The 19,867-nt window shown below is 44.1% G+C and overlaps 1 protein-coding gene across 17 annotated transcripts in view; it reads left to right on the top strand.

Moving 5' to 3' along the window:
- ZMIZ1 (zinc finger MIZ-type containing 1) overlaps nucleotides 1–19,867 on the top strand; it is a 359,852-nt gene that overhangs the window by 298,969 nt on the left and 41,016 nt on the right. For 16 of the 17 annotated variants that reach the window (XM_064145441.1, XM_064145438.1, XM_064145439.1 and 13 more), the window contains one exon: nucleotides 5,436–5,580. In XM_064145441.1, the coding sequence (XP_064001511.1) occupies nucleotides 5,436–5,580 (145 nt within the window). Of the gene's footprint in view, nucleotides 1–5,435; nucleotides 5,581–15,291; nucleotides 15,667–19,867 lie in introns of those variants that run through there. The other variant, XM_064145453.1, reaches the window with a different exon arrangement.

Here is a 19,867-nt window from a genome sequence, read left to right as displayed (position 1 = left end):
AAATGGCATATATAAACTGCATTTAGATCACACTCTGTGCAGAAGAGGCTAGAAAGCCCTTGATAGCTCTGTATTCCACTTCACTGGAATACTCCATGTTAAAAAAAAGAGGAATTTGATTTTAAGAGCAATACAAAATTAATAGATGTGATCTGTGAAAAAAACACTGTGTTTTCTTCCTTATAGTGTAAATATCTTTTCAGCTAAATGTGTTTCCTTCTGAGACACAAAACCAAGCTAGCAAGATGGTGCTAATCAGATAGTTCTCTGAAGCAAACTCCTCCTTTCTTTCCTAATGTTTTCATTGCAGTGAGCAAGAAATACGGTCTGCCAGTCTGCCTATTGAACTATCTGCTGCAGCTCAACTGCAGCAAGGAAGCCGTAATCCTATTGTGCTCCTTCAGCAGTCTCCCGGGGAGCAGAAGGCATTGAAATTACTGAGCTGTTGTCCTGTCTCCTCCTCACCTGTCTTTGTGGCTGTAAATACAGTGTCTGCCAGTAAATAGCAGTTTGCTGCACCTTTAAGCACGTTCCCTAACAAGAGGCAGCGATTTACTGAGGTGATAAGCTGTAACTAATACTAGGGTATCATAATAGGTAAATAGATTAGCACCGTGCTTCCTCTGTATTTTGCTTTCTAGGGAGCCCACTGACTCATTCACTCGGAGATGCTTACTACGGCACTTCGCACTGCGCGGAGTTAAATCAGTCAGTTACAGGATTGCAGCTATCGGTGCTGCTGTGGATGCAGCTAATGAGATGCATTAGTGAATCTATGGGGTAGCATTGATCGCTTAGCCTGTTTCCCTTGCCGTTTCTGTTGTCTGGCCCGAAAGGGATTGTAACGGTCTGGAGTGATAGTCGGTGCCACTGCTACGAGCTATCCTTTAGGCTGTATCATCAGCATCCATCACGAAATTTTTGCAAGCATGCCAGCATCGTTTGTTGTCAGCAAGTAAGAAGTGGTGCAGGCAGCCTGGGCATGATCCATGGCTTCCCCTTGCTGGAGCTCCGTGGTTTTCATAACATAAGGGCCTGGCATTTCCAAAGTGGCTGTGTGATGCTTCCGATGGGTGATGGGTTTACACAGCTCTGAGGGACAGGAAGGTGCCGTGGAGCGGGCAGGAGGGGCCTTTGTTTCCATACTGCCTGGCAGGTTTTCAGCACAAAAAGACAACCCACACGAAAGGAACAGTACCAGAGGATGCGGCTGGTCTCAATAATTGTGCCACAAATCTTGTGATATTTTGGCATGTTCTTAAAGACCTGGCTCCTAGAGGGCTAGGGATTAAATAACAATTGCTTCTTTTCTCTCTCAAGCAAGGCTTAGATCTGTGGTTGCAGAGAAATGCTTGAAATGTGACTCAGGCTGAAGGGAAAATAAATAAAACTTTGCCTCCGAGCCCACTTCCCTCTCCTTGTCCCCAGGATCTCAGTGTGGGTACATTACAATGTCTTACCATTTTTTCAATGAAACTATTGATGGCATCTAGAAGGACATAAAGTGCAGCCAGCTCTGGGTGTGTGGGAGTATTTATGAGTATTTTAAGGAGAGGTCAGTCATGTTCTGTGCTGAGACACACTCATGCAACGTCTGGCCCCCTTCAGAGAATGGAGAAGCAAAAATGGGACTGTGTAGCAGCAAGCTGAATATCTCTGAATGGGATTTTTCTCTTGTTTCCTTAGGGAAACCCCTTGGGCTGTTTGTGATTGGAATTTTTCTTACTTTTACATCTTTCTGGTTTTCTGTGTTTCAGATAGAAAAGCTGAGGCTGCTCATTCCTGTGTTGGTTTCTGAACACAGTCGTCGTTAGGAAATCAGTATTGATTTATTCTTATGGATACATCAACCCTTACAGTGAAATGCAATCCCATTAAGAATGATACAGGTTTTGCAAATGGGGAAAAGTAGGTCAAATATTGCACCAATCATCCCAAAGCATGTCCCTTTAAGCCAAATAAATGTGTGAATGCACTTAAACTGTCAGCATGTCATTTGATTGCCATTATTATGCATCTTTTGGCATGAGTTGGCAGAGCCTTCAGTGACTGAACAGAGGTTGAAAACACCCATTCTGGTGTGTTAATCAGGTTGTAATTTACACCTAGGCTGTGTATGGGGGCATAAAGAAGGCTTCACATAAAAGGATTTTTCCTTTCCCCTTACTGCAACAGTTGACTTCAACACAAGCAGAAAAGCCACGTTGTTAGGTGCAGGAGACATTGTAGCGATGCAGCACGGGATCACGATTTAAATCTGATCCTTAAACTGCTGCTGCAAGGGGCTGCAAGAGACTGTGTGGATGGTCCATCTGCAAAATCTGTGTTCCTGTTGTGCAAGGAGGAGGGGCAGAGCGGGGAGAAAAAGCAGCTGCTTGGCTGTGCTATGAGAGGGAGAGACTGACTGTTGGCACCATCTGTAGCTGTCCTTTGTGCTTGCTGCTTTATCTGTTCATTATAGTATGATACTGAATTTCTCGTGCTTTGAGTGTAAATGAGTCGAGATGTGCCTAATACTGTCAGCATAAAAAGCAGTAACTAAGTATACTAAAGATGAATAGCGCAATCTCTAAAGTCATTTGGAGTTTGTTTCATCTTGCTTGAATAGCCCAGGAAGTGATGTTCTTCAGAAGCCAGCTGTACCAGATGTGTCTGTGGGGTATATATTCATCTTACCAAGTGGGGAGCCGAGCAGTGGTGGTGGATGGAGCAGGGGAGAACAGAGGTTGCCCCAGCATTTCCAGCAGGGGAGAGCAGACTGCCTGAGAGGGGTTCTTGGTCCTGCTGAGCAGCACAGAGAGGGACAGGTAACTCCTGAGGTGGCTGGAAACATGTCTATATTCATTCCACGCACAAACACTGACACAGGCGAGAGGGTGATCATTATATGTGGTACATGAATAGAAATGTCCCGAGAGGGGTGGAAGGTTAAACCTCTCCATAATGTGTGCTGTGATAGAGATGAGTAAATTTGCTGTGTTTAATACTTGAAGTCTCATAGTTTCTAAACACATGAGCCCTCTCCAGATAACTTGTAGGTTGAAACAGTCCAGCTTATCTTGAGGACCTCTTTGTTCTTTGGTGGTTTACATCTCACCTTTATAAATGCGTGCATTGGATATCGGTAATAACAATTCATTGAGGTATTTTCTTATCTTCACCAAAGCAATGCTATCTCCTTTGGCCTGTTCCTTTTCCAGGAGTTACCCTGGTTTGTTTTTTTTCCAAGCAGATTTGGCTTTTGTTTGCAGATTCCTGCCCTCAGACCCATTGGATTGTTGCCCTTTATCTTATTTTTCAAGTGCACATAGGTGTGCGCAAGGAGCAGCTCCCTCCTCTTATCAAAGCCTCGTTTAAGATGGACGATTTCCATAGTAATTACACTCAGCTGTGGAAATGCTCAGCATCCACTATTACTCTCTGATGGCTGTATTTAGCATTCAGCAGAACACTTTGTTCATGTTTCTCTGAGCTCAAGTGGCTATGGTGCATGGGAAGAAACCCTGCGAGGCAGGGATTTCTATCTCCAGGCGGCTGGAAAAGGGGGAGGGGGGCCTTTGTCACTGGCACATTAATAATGATATGCCAGGGATAAAAGGTGAGCATAATTTGATCAAATGCTTGTTGACAGATTCCTTGGCTAATAGAGAAGCAGCTTAGACTGACACTCGTTGCTGGAACATTTCACAGAGCTCGGGGGAATGCTTTCTGTAGGCTACATGTGAGGCTGAGAATTTCTGAGTGACCATATTTAGTTACATAAAGAAATGCTGTCCCCTTTTTGTCACAGCAGAGCTCTGAAATGCCTCCCTAAACGCCACTCTTGACTTGGTGCTTGATAAACGCAGTGAAATTACTACCTCTTCTTTGTCCAAATGCGTGTTTAATTCCCGGGATTGGCTGGGGCCTTTTTTCTTGTGTGGCCATTAAACGGGAGACATTTCAGTTGTTTCTCGTGCTGAAAAGCCGTGTTGATGGCTATGCCTGGCAAAGCAGGTTCTCTTTATCCCCCTACGAATACAGCTTTGCAATTGATCTCTGTGGAATTTGTTCTAAGTGTGCACTAACAGTACCTGTGATTAGCTACTGGAGAAGGAAGGTGGCGTACCCTGAAATGATGGCTTGCTAGTGGTTATGGTTATGTTATTTGGGGGAAAAGCAACTATTAGAAAAGCAAGAAAATGGAAATAGAAGCCTCCATTTTAAAGAATTCTGTACTTGTCTCCTTTAAACCAGCAAGGCTAAAATTACATGTAAAGCTCTTCTACTCTAAACCACTGTGGCAGCTTGGGGTTTGAGTGGAGTTCTGGTTCGTACCTCCTTGTGCAATCTGTTGGTTTGTGTTCAGTTCATAACACCTCAGGAAAGCACTTGGTTAAAAATTAAGTACAATGGATTTTCTTGTTCTGAGGGGTTTGTAAAGCACACTTTAAAGGAGGAAAAACTGAAAGCACTTCCACTTGAGAACATTTCTGCAACTGCAGGATTTTGCAATTAGTCTGCACTTTGTTCCAGTGAAACTCTTCACTATGTCATACCTTGGTGACTTTTTACTGGAACCACTTCTGACTTTGGAGTTAAACAGGCAGCTTTCAGGCTCAGTCAGGTGTTGCTGGAGGCTTCAGTAGGATGTCTTGGTTGAGTGCACTGATAGGAACCAGGTTTTTCCCCGCAGTCACTTTCTGAGCCTCTGCTTACTGTGCAGTAGGTGATTTCTGTAACGGGGGCTGGTCTTTTCAGAGTGTGGATGCAAAAGCTTGCAACTCCCTCTAGAAAACTCTGCATCTTCATAATCGGGATTTTCCTGTAAGCACAGAATTACCTTCATTGACCAGAAGATTAGGCACATAATGGAGATACACAGTTAGGGGTTGTGCTGGGTCAGGTATAGATTTAAGTGCCTATCTTTGTCCATACATGCACTCCTCTGGGTGTTCATTCAAGACTGGTAGCTGCTAACAGTTTTGGAAATTAATTTCTGCACATGGGTTTCTCTTCATGCCTCTCAAATCAATCTTATGCACAAAAATAGCCAAAGAGAAAAGAGATCTTGTTCTTTGTTCCCATCCATGAATGTCTTCTGTATGTTTTCCTTAAATTTCTGTTAGTATAAAACAGGTTCCTCTGCATATTTCTTCCCTCACAACAGTTCTCTCACATCCTTGTGCCTCATCCGTTCTTCATCTCTGTTCCCATCAGCCTAGAGAAGTTCTCTTGTGCCTCTTGGGCTGCGCAAGAGTTTTACCTTGTTTGTAACTTGTGTAGAAACATTGTACCGACAGGGTAATAATAAGAGCGGTGGTTCCCAGACAAGCTTTTCAGTCCTGGGGTTTGTCTGCCTGCGCTGGGACTCCGGTTACAGTAGCTTGCGTCTGCACTTGCCCGCGATGGCTCTTCAGTTATTTGCTTACTGTCCATGTCTTCTGTTTGCACAGCCCTGCTTTCATCGTGGTGTGAGGAGCTGGGTCGGCTCTTGTTACTTCGCCACCAGAAAAGCCGGCAGAACGATCCTCCAGGGAAACTGCCCATGCAACCGCCCATGAACTCCATGAGCTCCATGAAACCCACCCTTTCGCATAGGTGAGTCTCAGCCTGCTCCATCAGAGTGGCAGTCTGGACAGAGGTACCACATGACAAACCTGTTAATTGAAATGCTTCTGCCTTTGACAAAGGTAGCACTGAACAGCATTACAGACAATGCAGGAAGTATAAAATGAACTCAGGTTTTGTCTGTGCTGTTGCCTGTGCATAGTGAAGTATTGCTTCCATCTTCAAACCTGTGCTTAGATCAAGTGGGCTTGCTTGCAAACTTCAGTTACCCCTAGAGGTAAACTTCTACAGCGTGTCTGTCACCAAACATTTTCCTAGTGTATATTTAAACACCACTGGCTTTTCTTGAAAACATTGCCCTGTTCAGTGAGTGCCTTTGGAAATGGATACAAAGAATTACGTAGTGTGTGTAGCCATAGATGGAAAAATATCCTATACCACCTCCATCAGGTGAAGATCACAGAGCCCTTAGGTTAATTTAGCGAACACCTGAGTGTTAAAAGATGCTAGAAGAAGCTGTAGATGTAGCCTTTGATTACCAGTTTAGGGGGAGGAACAGCATTTGTGTTTCTTGTCTGCAGAGCCTAGGTCAAGGCAAAAGCCAAAGTGTAAGTGAAGACAAGATTAAACACTGATTTCATGCTTCTGGGATTTTTTTTCCAAGGCTTTCTTTCCTTCAACATCACATATTAAGAAATCAAAATAGTATAAATTGTTCTTACCGTAGGGCACTTTTGTTAGTAAAGGATTTGAAGAGTGAGGATGAGGCTAAATCCCTTATATATAGTTCCATGGAGGCATAAAGTAACTTGAGCTTTCATGTCAGAGCGCAACTTAACGACATCATTGCACCAGTGCATTTGCCTGTGTGAGTTTGTCCAGAAACCACTTATGGTTTGGGGTTAGGTCTGTCTTCTTTCCTTTATTCTTGTTCAGGCAAACACTGTACTCTTCTGCCAGGCAACCAGCAATAGAACAAGGGGACACAGTCTCAAGTTGTGCCAGGGTAGGTATAGGCTGGATGTTAGGAGGAAGTTGTCGTCAGAGAGAGTGATTGGCATTGGAATGGGCTGCCCAGGGAGGTGGTGGAGTCACCGTCCCTGGAGGTGTTCAGGAAAAGCCTGGCTGAGGCACTTAGTGCCATGGTCTAGTTGCCTGGCTAGGGCTGGGTGCTAGGTTGGACTGGATGATCTTGGAGGTCTCTTCCAACCTGGTTGATTCTGTGATTCTATGGTTCTTTTTCTGTAGCCCTTGAGAAGAAGTGTTTTTTTATAGTATAATTAATATGGAGTCACTCCTCTTCAGAATATCTGGATTGCTTCTTTTTTCAGTTGCTTATGAAATGATTGTAAAGACACTTCAAGAAAACTCTGAAAACCTTCTGTTCTAAACCAACTTGTTTGTGTACCTGAGAGAAGTTTTGCTGAAGCCAAGGTGAAAGTAGTGGCCAATGTCCAGAAAAGCATAGTGCAGTGTATGTGTTCTCATAGGTGTAGTTTTTAGGTGCTCGATCCTCTTCTGACCTTTTAGCCTCTGATGCCTTAGAGTGTATAAAGTAAGGATGAAAGCACTGGTCTATCTCACAGGGCCTCTGGGCTATGTTACCAGATAAGATAGGCACAACTTGTTTTCTTTCATGGCATTTTTCCACTGAAAATCTGTCATATGTCCAAAACCAAATAACTTCCTTCTGCTAAACTTGAATTGAAACTTGAACTTCCCAGAGAGGTTGTGGAGTCTTCTTCTCTAGAGACTTTCAAAACCCGCCTGAGTGTGTTCCTGTGCAAACTCCCCTAGGTGACCCTGCTTTGGCAGAGGGATTGGACTCGGTGATCTCTGGAGGGCTATTCCAACTTCTGAGGTTCTGTGATTCTGAACACCAGGATTTCTGGGATTGCTGGGTTGCCCAATATTCTACCTAGTAGTAGGCCATCCTGCCCCGTACCAAAGAGTCCCTGGAAGTTCCTCTTGAGTACTGCCCTTGAAGTGCTTTGCTGAAGAGGACACGGGCTCTAAATTACTGCACTTTACCTGTGAGACGCCCCACTAGAAACATAATTTCTGTGGCAAAACCTACTTGTAATAGCTGCTGCAGCCTCTTAGGGATTTGGAATAAGCAGCATCACTGCTTAAGGTTGTGTGCTGCTGTCTAGTCTGTAATTTAGCCATACCCATGACTGCTCAAAATCTCTCAGGTGGTACATTAGAATGAGACATCTTATGGCTTTCCACTTGTTTTTTCCAACTGGGATTATTTATTTTCATGAATGTTTTGTAGTCAGACTGTAAGACAATAGTGAACATGAGGTGAAGAACACTTGAGTTTCCTGACTGTTTGCATGAAACAAACTATGAAAAGCCATTAGGTACAATCCCAGTGATAACATTGCTGATGAAGCAACATTTGTGTTTGCATTAGCTACATTGATTAAAAGCTTAGTGTTAAAGTTCATCTTACTTTATCTGTAATTCACAAGGTTTTCATGTGAATTAAAAAAACAGACACTTTGCATTTCCTGTAAAACAAAAATGTAACCAGCTACTTCAGGTAGCTTTTTGTTCAACATCTTTGTGGGTGACATGGGCAGAGGCATTGGGTGCACCCTCAGCAAGTTTGCTGACGACACTAAGCTATGTGGTGCAACAGACAGGCTGGAGGGAAGGGATGCCAGCCAGAGGGACCTGGACAGGCTGGAGAGGTGGGCACAAGCCAAGCTCATGAAATTCAATAAGACCAAGTGCAGTGTCCTGCATCTGGGTCGGGGCAATCCCAAGCACAAATACAGGCTGGGCAGTGAGTGGCTGGAGAGCAGCCCTGAGGAGAGGGACTTGAGGGTGCTGGTGGATGAAAAGCTCAACATGAACCAGCAGTGTGCACTTGCAGCCCACAGGGCCAAACAGAATCTGGGCTGCATCAGGAGAAGTGTGGCCAGCAGGTGGAAGGAAGTGATTCTCCCCCTCTGCTCTGCTCTGGTGAGACCCCACCTGGAGTACTGCACCCAGTTCTGGAGCCCCCATTACAAGAGGGATGTGGAGATGCTGGAGTGTGTCCAGAGAAGGGCCACTGGGATGCTCAGAGGGCTGCAGCAGCTCTGCTGTGAGGACACACTGAAAGAGTTGGGGCTCTTCAGTCTGGAGAAGAGGAGGCTGACCTTATTGTGGCCTTTCAGTATCTGAAGGGGGCCTACAAAAAAGCTAGGGAGGAACTTTTCAGGCTCTCAGGGAGTGACAGGACTAGGAGGAATGGAGCAAAGCTGAAGATGGGTAGGTTCAGGCTGGCCATGAGGAGGAAGTTGTTGAGCATGAGAGTGGTGAGAGGCTGGAATGGGTTGCCCAGGGAGGTGGTTGAGAACCCATGGCTGGTGGTGTTTAAGGCCAGGCTGGCTGAGGCTCTGGGCAGCCTGATCTAGGGTTAGAACAACCAAGAAAGTGTTCAAGAACCTAACTTATTACCTTAACAGAGGGGATGTGGGCTATATGTCAGCTGCTAAATATTACTACACAAAAAAACCCTTCCACAGGGTTTATTCCAGCAGAATATCTTCAGTACTTCACACAGAGCTTTTCCTGCTGTTGTTTTTACTAGCAACAAAATGACACAGAGCTCTACCCAGGGCCTGGAATCCTGATGTACCTGGCACTGCAGAAACACAGCTGCTTAGTCTCAAAGTCGAAACAGGCCTTAGCTATTTAAAATAAATTCTGGCTCAAGAGTGTATCACAGGAATCTAAGTCTAAGGATTCACATTTAAGAATATGTTGGCACGTACACTGGAGGGAATTCAGGGCTGGCTCTTTTTTAGGGACAAACTTTTGCTTTTAAAAAGTTAATTGAGTTGTGGGAGAAAACTGAAGTAGGTTGATCAAGGAGGCCTTTGACAGTGATGGTGTTGGTCAAACCATGGAGAGCAGAATGTAAGTCATACAAGGATGTGCACCTATGCAACAAATGCTTTCAGAGTAGGGACTCTATAATCATGATGATTTTTTTCCAACTTCAGTTTATGATTAACAAAATGATTGTTGCATACAGAGCAAAAATTCAGCTAAATGCCTGATTCCTAATCATAGAATCAACCAGGTTGGAAGAGACCTCCAAGATCATGCAGTCCAACCTAGCACCCAGCCCTAGCCAGTCAACTAGACCATGGCACTAAGTGCCTCATCCAGGCTTTGCTTGAACAGCTCCAGGGATGGTGCCTCCACCACCTCCCTGGGCAGCCCATTCCAATGCCAATCACTCTCTCTGTGAAGAACTTCCTCCTAACATCCAGCCTATAGTTGGTTGGACTGCAAACTCTAGTGGTTTCTGAACATCACAAGCACTGCTACCCCTCAAAAAACCTTCTGCTTTTTTTTTAAGTCAATGTAGTGAAATCATGTTTAGGTCAAACTTGAATGGGAAATTAATTGATTTTTTTTTTTCATTTATTTATTGTGTTTTTAGACTTTATTATTGATTCATGTGAGTAAAAAAGTCACTCATATACTGAAGGATCTGTGATCTGTGTTAGATAGTATTGTCCTGCTCCTGCAGGGGGGTTGGACTTGATGATCTCTTTGGGTCCCTTCCAACCCCTAACATCCTATGAAGGACCAGTATGAGACCTATCTACCTCCTTAATCTTCCATAACTTCTAATGCAAGTCCTACTTAAAGGATTTATGGGGGTCTTAAGAGAGTCTGGAAGTCTTTGTGCTGGCCCTTCTGCATAAGAGTGAAACATTAGGGTTCCTCGCTTCCAGGGGGCAGTAATGTGAGTTCTTCATGCTGTAGTTTTCCAATCGATGTAATACCTGAGATGACCAATACTGTTCAAGGTGGCTGACTTGTTTCTACTTTTAAATGAATTTATGGGTTTAAACTGGCAGAGGGGAGATTTAAATTAAATGTTAAGAAGAAGTTCTTTACAGTGAGGGTGGTGAAACACTGGAACGGGTTGCCCAGCAAGGTTGTGGATGCTCCCTCCCTGGAGATGTTCAAGGCTAGGTTGGATGAGGCCTTGAGTGACCTGTTCTTGTGGGAGGTGTCCCTGCCTGTGCCGGGGCTTTGGAACTAGATGATCTTTGAGGTCCCTTCTAATTGTGCTAGTTTGAGGCTATCTGGAATATTTCAGTGAGAGAAATTAGATTATGGGCTGTGAAAAGGAAACAGTGGTGATGTCTACTTCACTCATAGGCTTGCTGAGATCTATAAAAACAAGAACACAAACATAGACAAGATAGTCAGTGTGGGTCTCTGGAAGCCTGTGCTTTTTCTCCTTGGGCTGTTTCTGTGTAACTAACCCTTCTAATTTCCAATGCCTTTGGCCAATCCTCCAAACTCACCTTGCATGTAAGGCAAACTCTGGGATGAGGTAGAGAGGTGGAAAGAAGATGGAAGGGTAGTTGGGAGCCCCTCCTGGGGACTCTGGTTTCTGGGAGGGCTGTTGTGTTTCTGGGTTGCTTTTAACTGGTGTATTTCTGTATATAGCTGTATCTATCGTAAATATCTGTTTGTGTATTGTGCTAAGCTGTAAATATAAAGCTTCAGTCCTTAATTTCCAGCCAGCTGAGTCTAGTCTGGGCGATTTCATAAGAGGGGGGCAGGCAGATAACACCCACACTGTCATGCTAACCTAAACCATTCTATGTATTTAAGGCAAATGCTGTTAAGTGCAGAGTATTGTCATTATACACCTTTTGCTTTGATAACTTCTCTAGCACTTCATCCGTTAAGCAGTGGACCTTTACATGGTTGAAATGGGTACAGTTTCCATCAGTCCCAGCAGGAGCTGCACACTTAGTTTAAGGTGGATCTGACCCATGCAAGCTGCAGGGGGCTTCTCATTTCCTACATAGTTTGTAGTGGAGCTCACTTAGTCAGTGAAAGACCTGAACCTAGACAGCTGTTAGCTGAAGTAGTCATGAGTGTTTGGCAGGTTCTTACTGCCTTCTCTCTTGCACCAAATTTTGTCTTCTGTATTAAGTGCCACCTGTCATGCACTTAGAGAGCAAAAGACAGAAATGTCTTTATAGGGCAGTTGAAACTGATTACAAATATGAACATTTTTTTGGTCACAAATTATTTAATGCTGGAGGTTTTGAGAAAATTGAACTGTAGATTAAATAGTAACTCAATATTAAGGGAGGTGCTTTATTTATTATCATTACTTATTGTCGTTATTTGTTATCATCAGTATCACTGTGTTTGCACATAGTGACTGCTCTGTGTGGCTGTCCCTGGAGGTGTTCAAGAGAAAAATGGATGAGGCTTTTAGTGCCATGGTCTAGTTGACTGGATAGGGCTGATCGATAGGTTGGATTGGATGATCTTGGAGGTCTCTTCCAACCTGGTTGATTCTGTGATTCTATTATACTGTTTTGTGTTCAGGCAATCACCATAAATACCTTTTATTGGTTAGACCTGCTTTAGAAGGGTGCCTATTTTCAGTCTTTGTGTTGTCCCTTTTCTTAGTATTTACAGTTTACTAGGAGTTGAACTTTCCCAGAGCTCCTACTTCTGTTGAAAAGAATGGCAGTTACGTGTCTGGATGGATAACTAGCTAAGAATCATAACTAGTATGCTTATACTAGTAGAAAAGGTGTCAGAATTGCTGTGGAGCTTGCTGTGTGTCTGATTTTGCCATCATAGACAGTTTTGACAGTGATAGTCACTTAAAAAAATGTCTAGATGAGAGAAGTGGCTAAAGTGAAAGGTCAGGTGCAGTATATTCACACTTGTACGAAAAGGAGCACGTTGTGCTTATTTTGACGTCATTTTGAAGTCGGGGATCACTTCATTCCTGCATGTGTCTGTGGCAGACAGGAACAACCTCTGTGAAGTAATTCCAAACTTCTTAAGTGAAAGATAAGATTGTTTCAAAGACTTTTAATCTCTCTGGTTTGGAAGTTGTGAAATAAATATAATTAAGATCTGAACAGATGGTTAATCCTAATATAAGAGAATATGCTTCTTAAAGCAACCTACATCACACCTGATTCTACAACAGCAGCCTCTCTTTTTCTCCTGTCTTCCTTTCTGTCAACAAATCTTAAAACTCAGGAGAAAATAATGGAAAAGTTCAGAATCCACAAATATTTCTGTCAAAGTACCATTTCTTAAAGAGGAAAAAAACAACAGGCAAACAAACCAAAACAGACAAACACAGAACCCTCAGGATTTGTTCAGAACAGTATTAGGTTAGGGCCCTGCTGCTCTAAGCTTGTAAACGACAGTACTAATTGCTCAGCAGTACTGTCCCAACACTTGCTTGCCCACTTCTAAGTGAAACTGCTGATACTAGTTTTAGCACACATGCTTTTTACTTATCATGGGGAAGAAGTGGAAGGAAACCCTGAGAGAACATCAAAGCTAAAAGCAAATTAATAGTATTCCCTGGCTGAATACTGATGATGTGTAACCATTAGCTGTTAACTGTTACACCTGTAATATTTCCATGTGAAAAATCTGCATTTCATTGTAGGTGAGATAAATTTGTGATCAGGTCTTGTGGTAACAGGAGAGGCTGAGATCTCTGTGATCTCTGAAAACAGTGGGCAGCACAACTTCTCTTGAGATATTTCTCATGTTAGAAGATAAGGATGATCTTTTATTGTGTCGACAACACCTTGCACAGATGTGAAAACAGGGCTTCTGTGTTAATCAGAAAGTCAAAGTGAGTGCTATTGCAGTAAAAATAATATGCAGCAACACTGCTATACTTTGGTGGGTTGTTTTTCTTTCTGGTAAGTACATTTAAGTCTTATGTATCCATATTTTTTTCCCCTGTGCATTGTGTGTAGTGAAGTTTTAAGACAATTCTAGTTTTTTGTAACTAAAGAGTGTCAGCTGCTATATGTTTTTAAATCCTGATAGAGACTAGGCAAATACTATTCGAAGCATCTGCTGACCGAGGCAAAATCTGACCTCCTCAGGCACGTCTATGGTGGTTTTTGGAGTCCTGTAACATCTTTGAAAAGACAGGTATCATTCTCGTGTTTGGGCCACACTGAACATGCAGGTCTTGTAAATGTCAGATTGGTTGCCATTTACTGTTTAGTGATAATCACAGCATGCTCTTTACATGAGGCTGCTCTCAAACCCGTGTGGTTTGTGCTGACTCTCGGTAGTTTTCCCTCTTCCATTGTTTTGGGAAGGTTCACACTGTCGTTTGTTCTCATGAAACCACCTCATTTCTGATGGCACTGAAGCTCAGAATCATTCAGCTGTGGCAACACCTCTAGTTTTCACTAGTTTTGACTGTCAGCGTGATAATTGCATGATAACTGCTCTGAAAGCTGTGCTTTGCCTAGTTCTGATGCAAAACTCATTGAAATCACCGGGAGCGTTTTAGCCGAATTGAGTACCTTTGGATAGGGAACATCCGAACTAAGTCAGTGGTCACTGCAGCATCAGGTCCGCGTGAGAAGTGTAGCAGTTCTTTCTAGACAAAGAAAGCGTGGGCGAGAGACAGGCTGTGATTCACAGCGGCGAGTCCAGTGAGTAGTGGTTCAGTGGGTACCCATGCTGCCAGCACCGGGCTCCTGCCTGCCTGCCAGGAGGTGACATGGCTTCTAAGCAGAGAGGGAGTTCTACAGTCTGGCAGTGCTTCAGTAGAGAGAAAAAAAGAGAAGTTACGGCACAAATGATGGCAAATGCATTTTGTTTTTAAAAGATTTTGGGGTTGTTTTGCATGATTTGACAACGGAAACAAGGATGTGTGTCTTGTATGAAGGTATTTTCCTTGATGCCTCTTCTTTGCCTGTGTCAGTCATTCATTTGCATAGATGAAATTGTGACCCTCCAGGATTTCCCTGTGCGTAGATTACAAAAGGAGTGAATCCTATTATACAATTTTGTCATTATTTTTCTGATTCCTGCTATTCCCCTGCACTTGGGTTCTCAAGTCTCTCGAGTATCGCAAGGGGAAGAAAAGGAAATAGTCATTACTGTTTGCAGAGATGGAGAGCTTTTGTAATGGTTCCCCTAGAATAGTATAGGTTAGAAATTCTTGCTAAAAAAATCCCTGACTGGTTTTCTCCAGAGATGACAACAAAGCCTGTGCAATAGGCAGAGGACATCGACAGCCTTAGTAGGAATCAGTGGTTTCTTCCCGTGAAAGGGCTGTTCCACGAATAGCAGACCAACTGGGGCGTCTTCTTCAGTGTCCTCATCTCCACTCAGACCGAGGACGCGAGAAGGTACCACAGTCTGTTTATGCTCTCCGTTCCCACTTACCACGTCAGGGGAGATAGGATGTGATGGTTTGTTTGCCCATGTCACTGTGTCAGCAGCAGCGTTTGCGAACAACTTTGACAGGCAGGGTGTCGGAGGCGGCTCGGGGAGGCGTTTCTCAAGACCTGCCCCGTAGGTGCCCGAGGTGCAGCCGTCCCTCAGTGGCCAACTCATTTGGCCGGGACCTCTGCCCGGCCCGGCCGCAGAGCTCAGCTCCGGGTGCTGCTCGGTTCTGCTCCCCGCAGCCAGCCCGGCGGCGCCGGGGAGATACTGCCGCCCTCGTCCAGGCGGCGGCCGCCGCAGGTTGCCGGCGGGCGGCGAGGCTCGGCAGGGCTCGCCCCGGTGCCCTGCTCCCCGCTGCTCGGGCAGCCCCCAGCCCCCAGTCCGCCTCGCTTCCAGCAAGCGGCGGCGGTGCGGTGCTGCCCCCTCCCCTCCCTCCCTCCCTCCCTCGCTTCCTTCCCGCCGCGCCTCTTGAAGAACGCGAGTTTCTCTGTTGTCGGGAGCGTAAATCAGCTTCATCTAAAATCTCGGAAGTGCAAGTCCATCACATCTTCCTCCCAGGCGCCTGCTACACCTTGCGTGAGTCAGACTGCAGCGCTCCCGGTGCCCTTCTCGCTGTGCGGGGCTGCTCGTGTTTCCCCTGTCTCTGAGGCAAAGGCAGAAGTGGAATCTGCTCACGCTTTCAGCGGTTCCTTCCCCGGTTGTTGTAGCAGTCGCTGACCTCCAGGCACTATGAATAAACAGCAAAGCTGGGAACAAAAGGAGTCTTCTGGCTGCCATTATCTCACATTAACATAGCAGACGCGCTGCGGTGTGAACAATGCGAGTCTCATTCGCCGATAATCAGCGAGTACCCAGGCATTTGGATTACCAAGGCAACAGGCAATGGTAGAATACTGGGTGGGTGTGTTTTTTATTGTAAAGGAGCAGTCGGATATGGAAACCCAGGTATATTGATAAAGCAGAGCAGCAGGAATGCCTGGTGTCAGGGGGGGAGCGAGGGCTCGGGGTTGCATTCCGACACACGTCAGATAAATAAGACATGGATGAAGCAGGTCTGTGTTGTGAGATGCAATAAAGATTAAACTGCATTTGTCAAGCTGAAAGCGATCATAAGATAATTTCAGCATTTGGAGAAGGTAACAGGTGGCATGTTAATCACAGGGCTGTTACCGGTGGATGGATTTTGTGACTGTAATCCGGGCTGTAGTAATGCATTGCATGGTCTACTTGTGTGACAATAGAACTGAGTGTGATGCTTTAATCTTTCTTCCTTTGACCAGATGGATGCTGTGGTCCCTTAATGTCAGATGATGGTAACCCCTTCTGCTTCTTCTGAGGCAGGAGGAGCCTCTGTCATTTTTCTTTCGTACCTGCATAGCCGTGATGGTTTTTTTTCCCACACGGACAGAAACAGGTTGCATTATCTCTGTACCTTTGTGTGCAGCTGCACACACGTGTGCATGGGCATATATGAAATTGTAATGCAGCAGGACTGTGTGTGTCTGCAGGGTCAGAAACTTCTGAATTAATTTAAGTATTTGGCCTAATGGCACTTTTCTTATTTCAGCATGTAGATTCAGATGCAGTATCTCTTGCTGAACGGTGTGGTACTTTGCAGGCACGGCTCTCTGCCTAACGACACTGTGTAGAGTAAGGTGCCAGGAGGCAGCAGCAAACATGTCACAGCCTGACCTGGAGCAACCCAATGTGAAAGGCAAGGCAGCATTTGCACCTCATGCAGTCATAAGTCATCTAGGCCTCACAGGCCTTGTCAGGGCTTTAGAGAGAGAAAAAGTTAGGGGTTTTCAGTTTCCAGAGGTACTTTGCATCATCTGCTGAACTGCCAGCTAGATTTTGCTGTCTCAGTCTCCACACAAATGTCTGTATTGTGCATATGTGTGTGGCTGCGTGAATGGGTTCTGTAAATGTCTGTGTTGATATTTAAAAGAGCAGAGGCAGGAGGTGATAGCCACCTGCTAGCTTCAGGTGCCATCTAAGCCACTAAGCTGATAAATGGCTTGCCTTCACCTTTTGACAGCTACATCAGCATCTGCTCACCTAGAACAGGTTCAGATTTCTTCAGTGTTTTGAGTTTGCCAGAAACCAGCCTGCTTCCATTTTACTGTGAATTAGGGAATTTCTAACCTCTTTCAGTCTTCCTCTTCCATTTACGTTGCATGTAGCCCAGTACAGGCAACATCAGTACTGAAACAATGCTTGGAGTAATCCTTCCTTGATAGCAAAGGACTAGGTATGGATCCTCTGTACATTTGGAGTTGGGAGAAGCAAAGCTTTCCAGAAGGTTGGAGGAGGTATTCATCTAGTTGGAAAGATTGGAGAGAAGCAACAGACATGAGAAATTGTGAGGGAATGATTTTTGGAGCTGTATATTTTCTATGTAAGATCTGAACGTTTGGAGTCACTCTGTTAAGAAGTAGAGGGCATCAGCATTTTTCATTGTTGTGTTACACAAAGATGCTCACTGGTTTGGATGAGACTCTGTCCTATGTGCTTGTTTAGTGAAATGCATGGCAGAGCCATCACTTCTGACAATTCCATTTAAACTTCTTCTAAATGGAGAAATGTACCTGAGGGAGGTACACATCACAGAGGCAGCATCAAAAATAAAGTATTGCTGGCTATCCAAAGCCAGTATTGAGATACAACTATATTTATTGCCTTACCTTCCTTTTTGCCCTTCATCTTTAATGTAATCACCTTAGGATACCTGTATGCAACATCAGCTTTTAGTTTTCTTTCTGTCACTGTGAGATGGGCAGAAGTGGTTAGTCTTTGTTTTCTTTAGAGTGTATCTTTGTGTTTCTTTGCTGACTGTAAGTGGCCTTCGTGTCCTTTCTACATAGATGTCTCCTTGCTCTGCCATATGAACAGAGGACATTCTGTGTAGAGTGGTTTCTGCAGTGTGTGAAAGGCAGAAAAAGTCAAGGGATAACTCGGTTAAGCTTTGCATTACAAAATTGTTTAATAGTAATGTGTTTTAACATTTAACTGGACTAAAAAGTAGTGTAAGTGGTTTAAGTTGAAACACTTTGGCCAAGCACTTCGGTCATATCAAGATGGTGCATTCTGGTGAGGCATTGGTTTTGTTCCACTGAAAAATCTCAGCTAAAAACAGGCTGTTTAGAAAGAAAGCAAAAGCAGATCCCTGACATGGTTTTGATTGTCAGTATGCAGAAGCAAATTTTACTTTTCAGGTGTCACGTTGTTTTCTTCAAGTTACTAGTCAAGGCCAGGAATATTTTCAGTGGAAATTTGACCAGAAATAAAACAGATACTAAAATTCATTTGGTCTGTAATTTATGAACAGATTGTCAAGGATTCTTAGCTTATCAAATTGGGAAAAAATTAACTGAACTCCTTCCTGGAGCATTTTAGTCTTGCATGAAACTGTTGATAGTATTCTCTCTGTTCTTTAGATTTTACTTTTTAAAGAAGTTGTTAGGTTTTGATTGTAGTGCTACAAAAAGGCTAAAAATGTAGTGACATCTATGCCTATTCTGTAGCATGAGCCCACCAAAATGCAGCTCAGATTGGGTATTGGTACTGCACCATGCAAAACTGGCTTAAGTAACAGTGTGCTTAAAGTAAGTTTATAGTGGTGCTCTAATCAAGAAGGTTTGCTTACTGAATCCTTACTAATAATTAAAGCTACTTGAGTGGTGTGCATGCAAGAAATCCAAGTAAAGCGATTAAACCTGGAGGAAAGAAGCTAAGCCACCTAACTTGTGACACAACATGGGCATGAAGCACATATATTGGTGTTACAGGTACCCAAGGCTTTATTTCCTATTCTGATTGTGGTATTTGTGGTATTCTTCCTCTGCAGATGGATGAGGTTTGAGAAGGAAAAGAGGGGTGAGGCAGGAGCAAGGAGCCTTGTTTGGAAACGGTTGTGTTTAGTTTATATTAAAGTAGTGTCACCTAGAGGCTCCAACCAAGAATACAGCCGAGGGGTGCTGGACACCCTGGGCATGCACCTGGCCAGAGACAGAGAGGCAGAACAAGCTGCAGACATAAAGAGATGTCGGAGGGTGAGAACAGATCAGGAGTCCCAGGCCATGGCTGTACTTGGACCATTCTGATTTTTGGCCGTATGTAACTGCACAGGAGCCTTTGACCTGGGTAGATTTCTGACACCTCACTTCTTCTTGTCAGATGCTTTCCTCTCTAGATGTCCATGAGTGACAAAAGAGGACAGGGGAGAAATGAGTCATTGTTACACTGGCAAATGCCTACTTGTCTGACATCAGCTGAAGAAGTTAGGATAGTCAGTAGCTGTAAAGGTCTGTGTGGAGTCTGTGTGTGCCAGCTTCTGGGCAGGTGGCATGACTGTGCTTCAAAAACACGAAAGACCCCTGCAACAGAATCTAGCTACTGAAAGCCTGGCTGTGGGAAACTTAATGCCAGTGCTTGGAGTGAAAAAGTGCTTTTTTGCAGTAGTTGATAAATGTTCATGTTTAAACCAGAGGTAGATACTTCATAAAAGGAGTTGTTTAGATACCTGACCTTCCCAACAAGCACTGTGGAAGGTGTAATTTCAGTTTTTACCCTCCTCCACAACACGCTAAGTACCAACGCCCTAGGGATGCGTGCTTCAGTGAACCACCTGACTCTCTTCTTCCTCAGTCAGTGAAGATATGTAAAGAGAGTATCAAATAGGCATACAGCTGCTTTAATGACAACACAAACATCTTTAGGATGCATGGTTTTCAGATAACACCACAAATCACAGGTATTAATTTACTACGTAGAGTTCCTTCTTACTGAGGCACCTTTATTAGAACTAACTAACGGTGTGCATCTGATACAAACTCCATAATAGCTACTCCAAAGAGACTGGATACCTACCTCGCTCTGTTTTGCTAGTACTGAGTTAAGAGAAGCTGTTCAGAGCCCAGTGCCAATGTGACTGTCCCATGACTGTTGTATTACTGGTGGTTTCAGTACATTTGCCAGCAGCTAAGAAATTCTTCCTCCTTATTCTTTGATTGCAGTTTCACTACATCATAGTTGGCGAAGTAATTTCCCTCCATGCCTTCTTGGCTCTGTGGTTTCCTCTGCTGTTTGGCCTTTAATG

The sequence above is a fragment of the Pogoniulus pusillus genome, chromosome 6, assembly GCF_015220805.1.
Source record: "Pogoniulus pusillus isolate bPogPus1 chromosome 6, bPogPus1.pri, whole genome shotgun sequence".
Classification (NCBI taxonomy): Eukaryota; Metazoa; Chordata; class Aves; order Piciformes; family Lybiidae; genus Pogoniulus; species Pogoniulus pusillus.
This window is presented reverse-complemented; position numbering and strand designations above follow the sequence as displayed.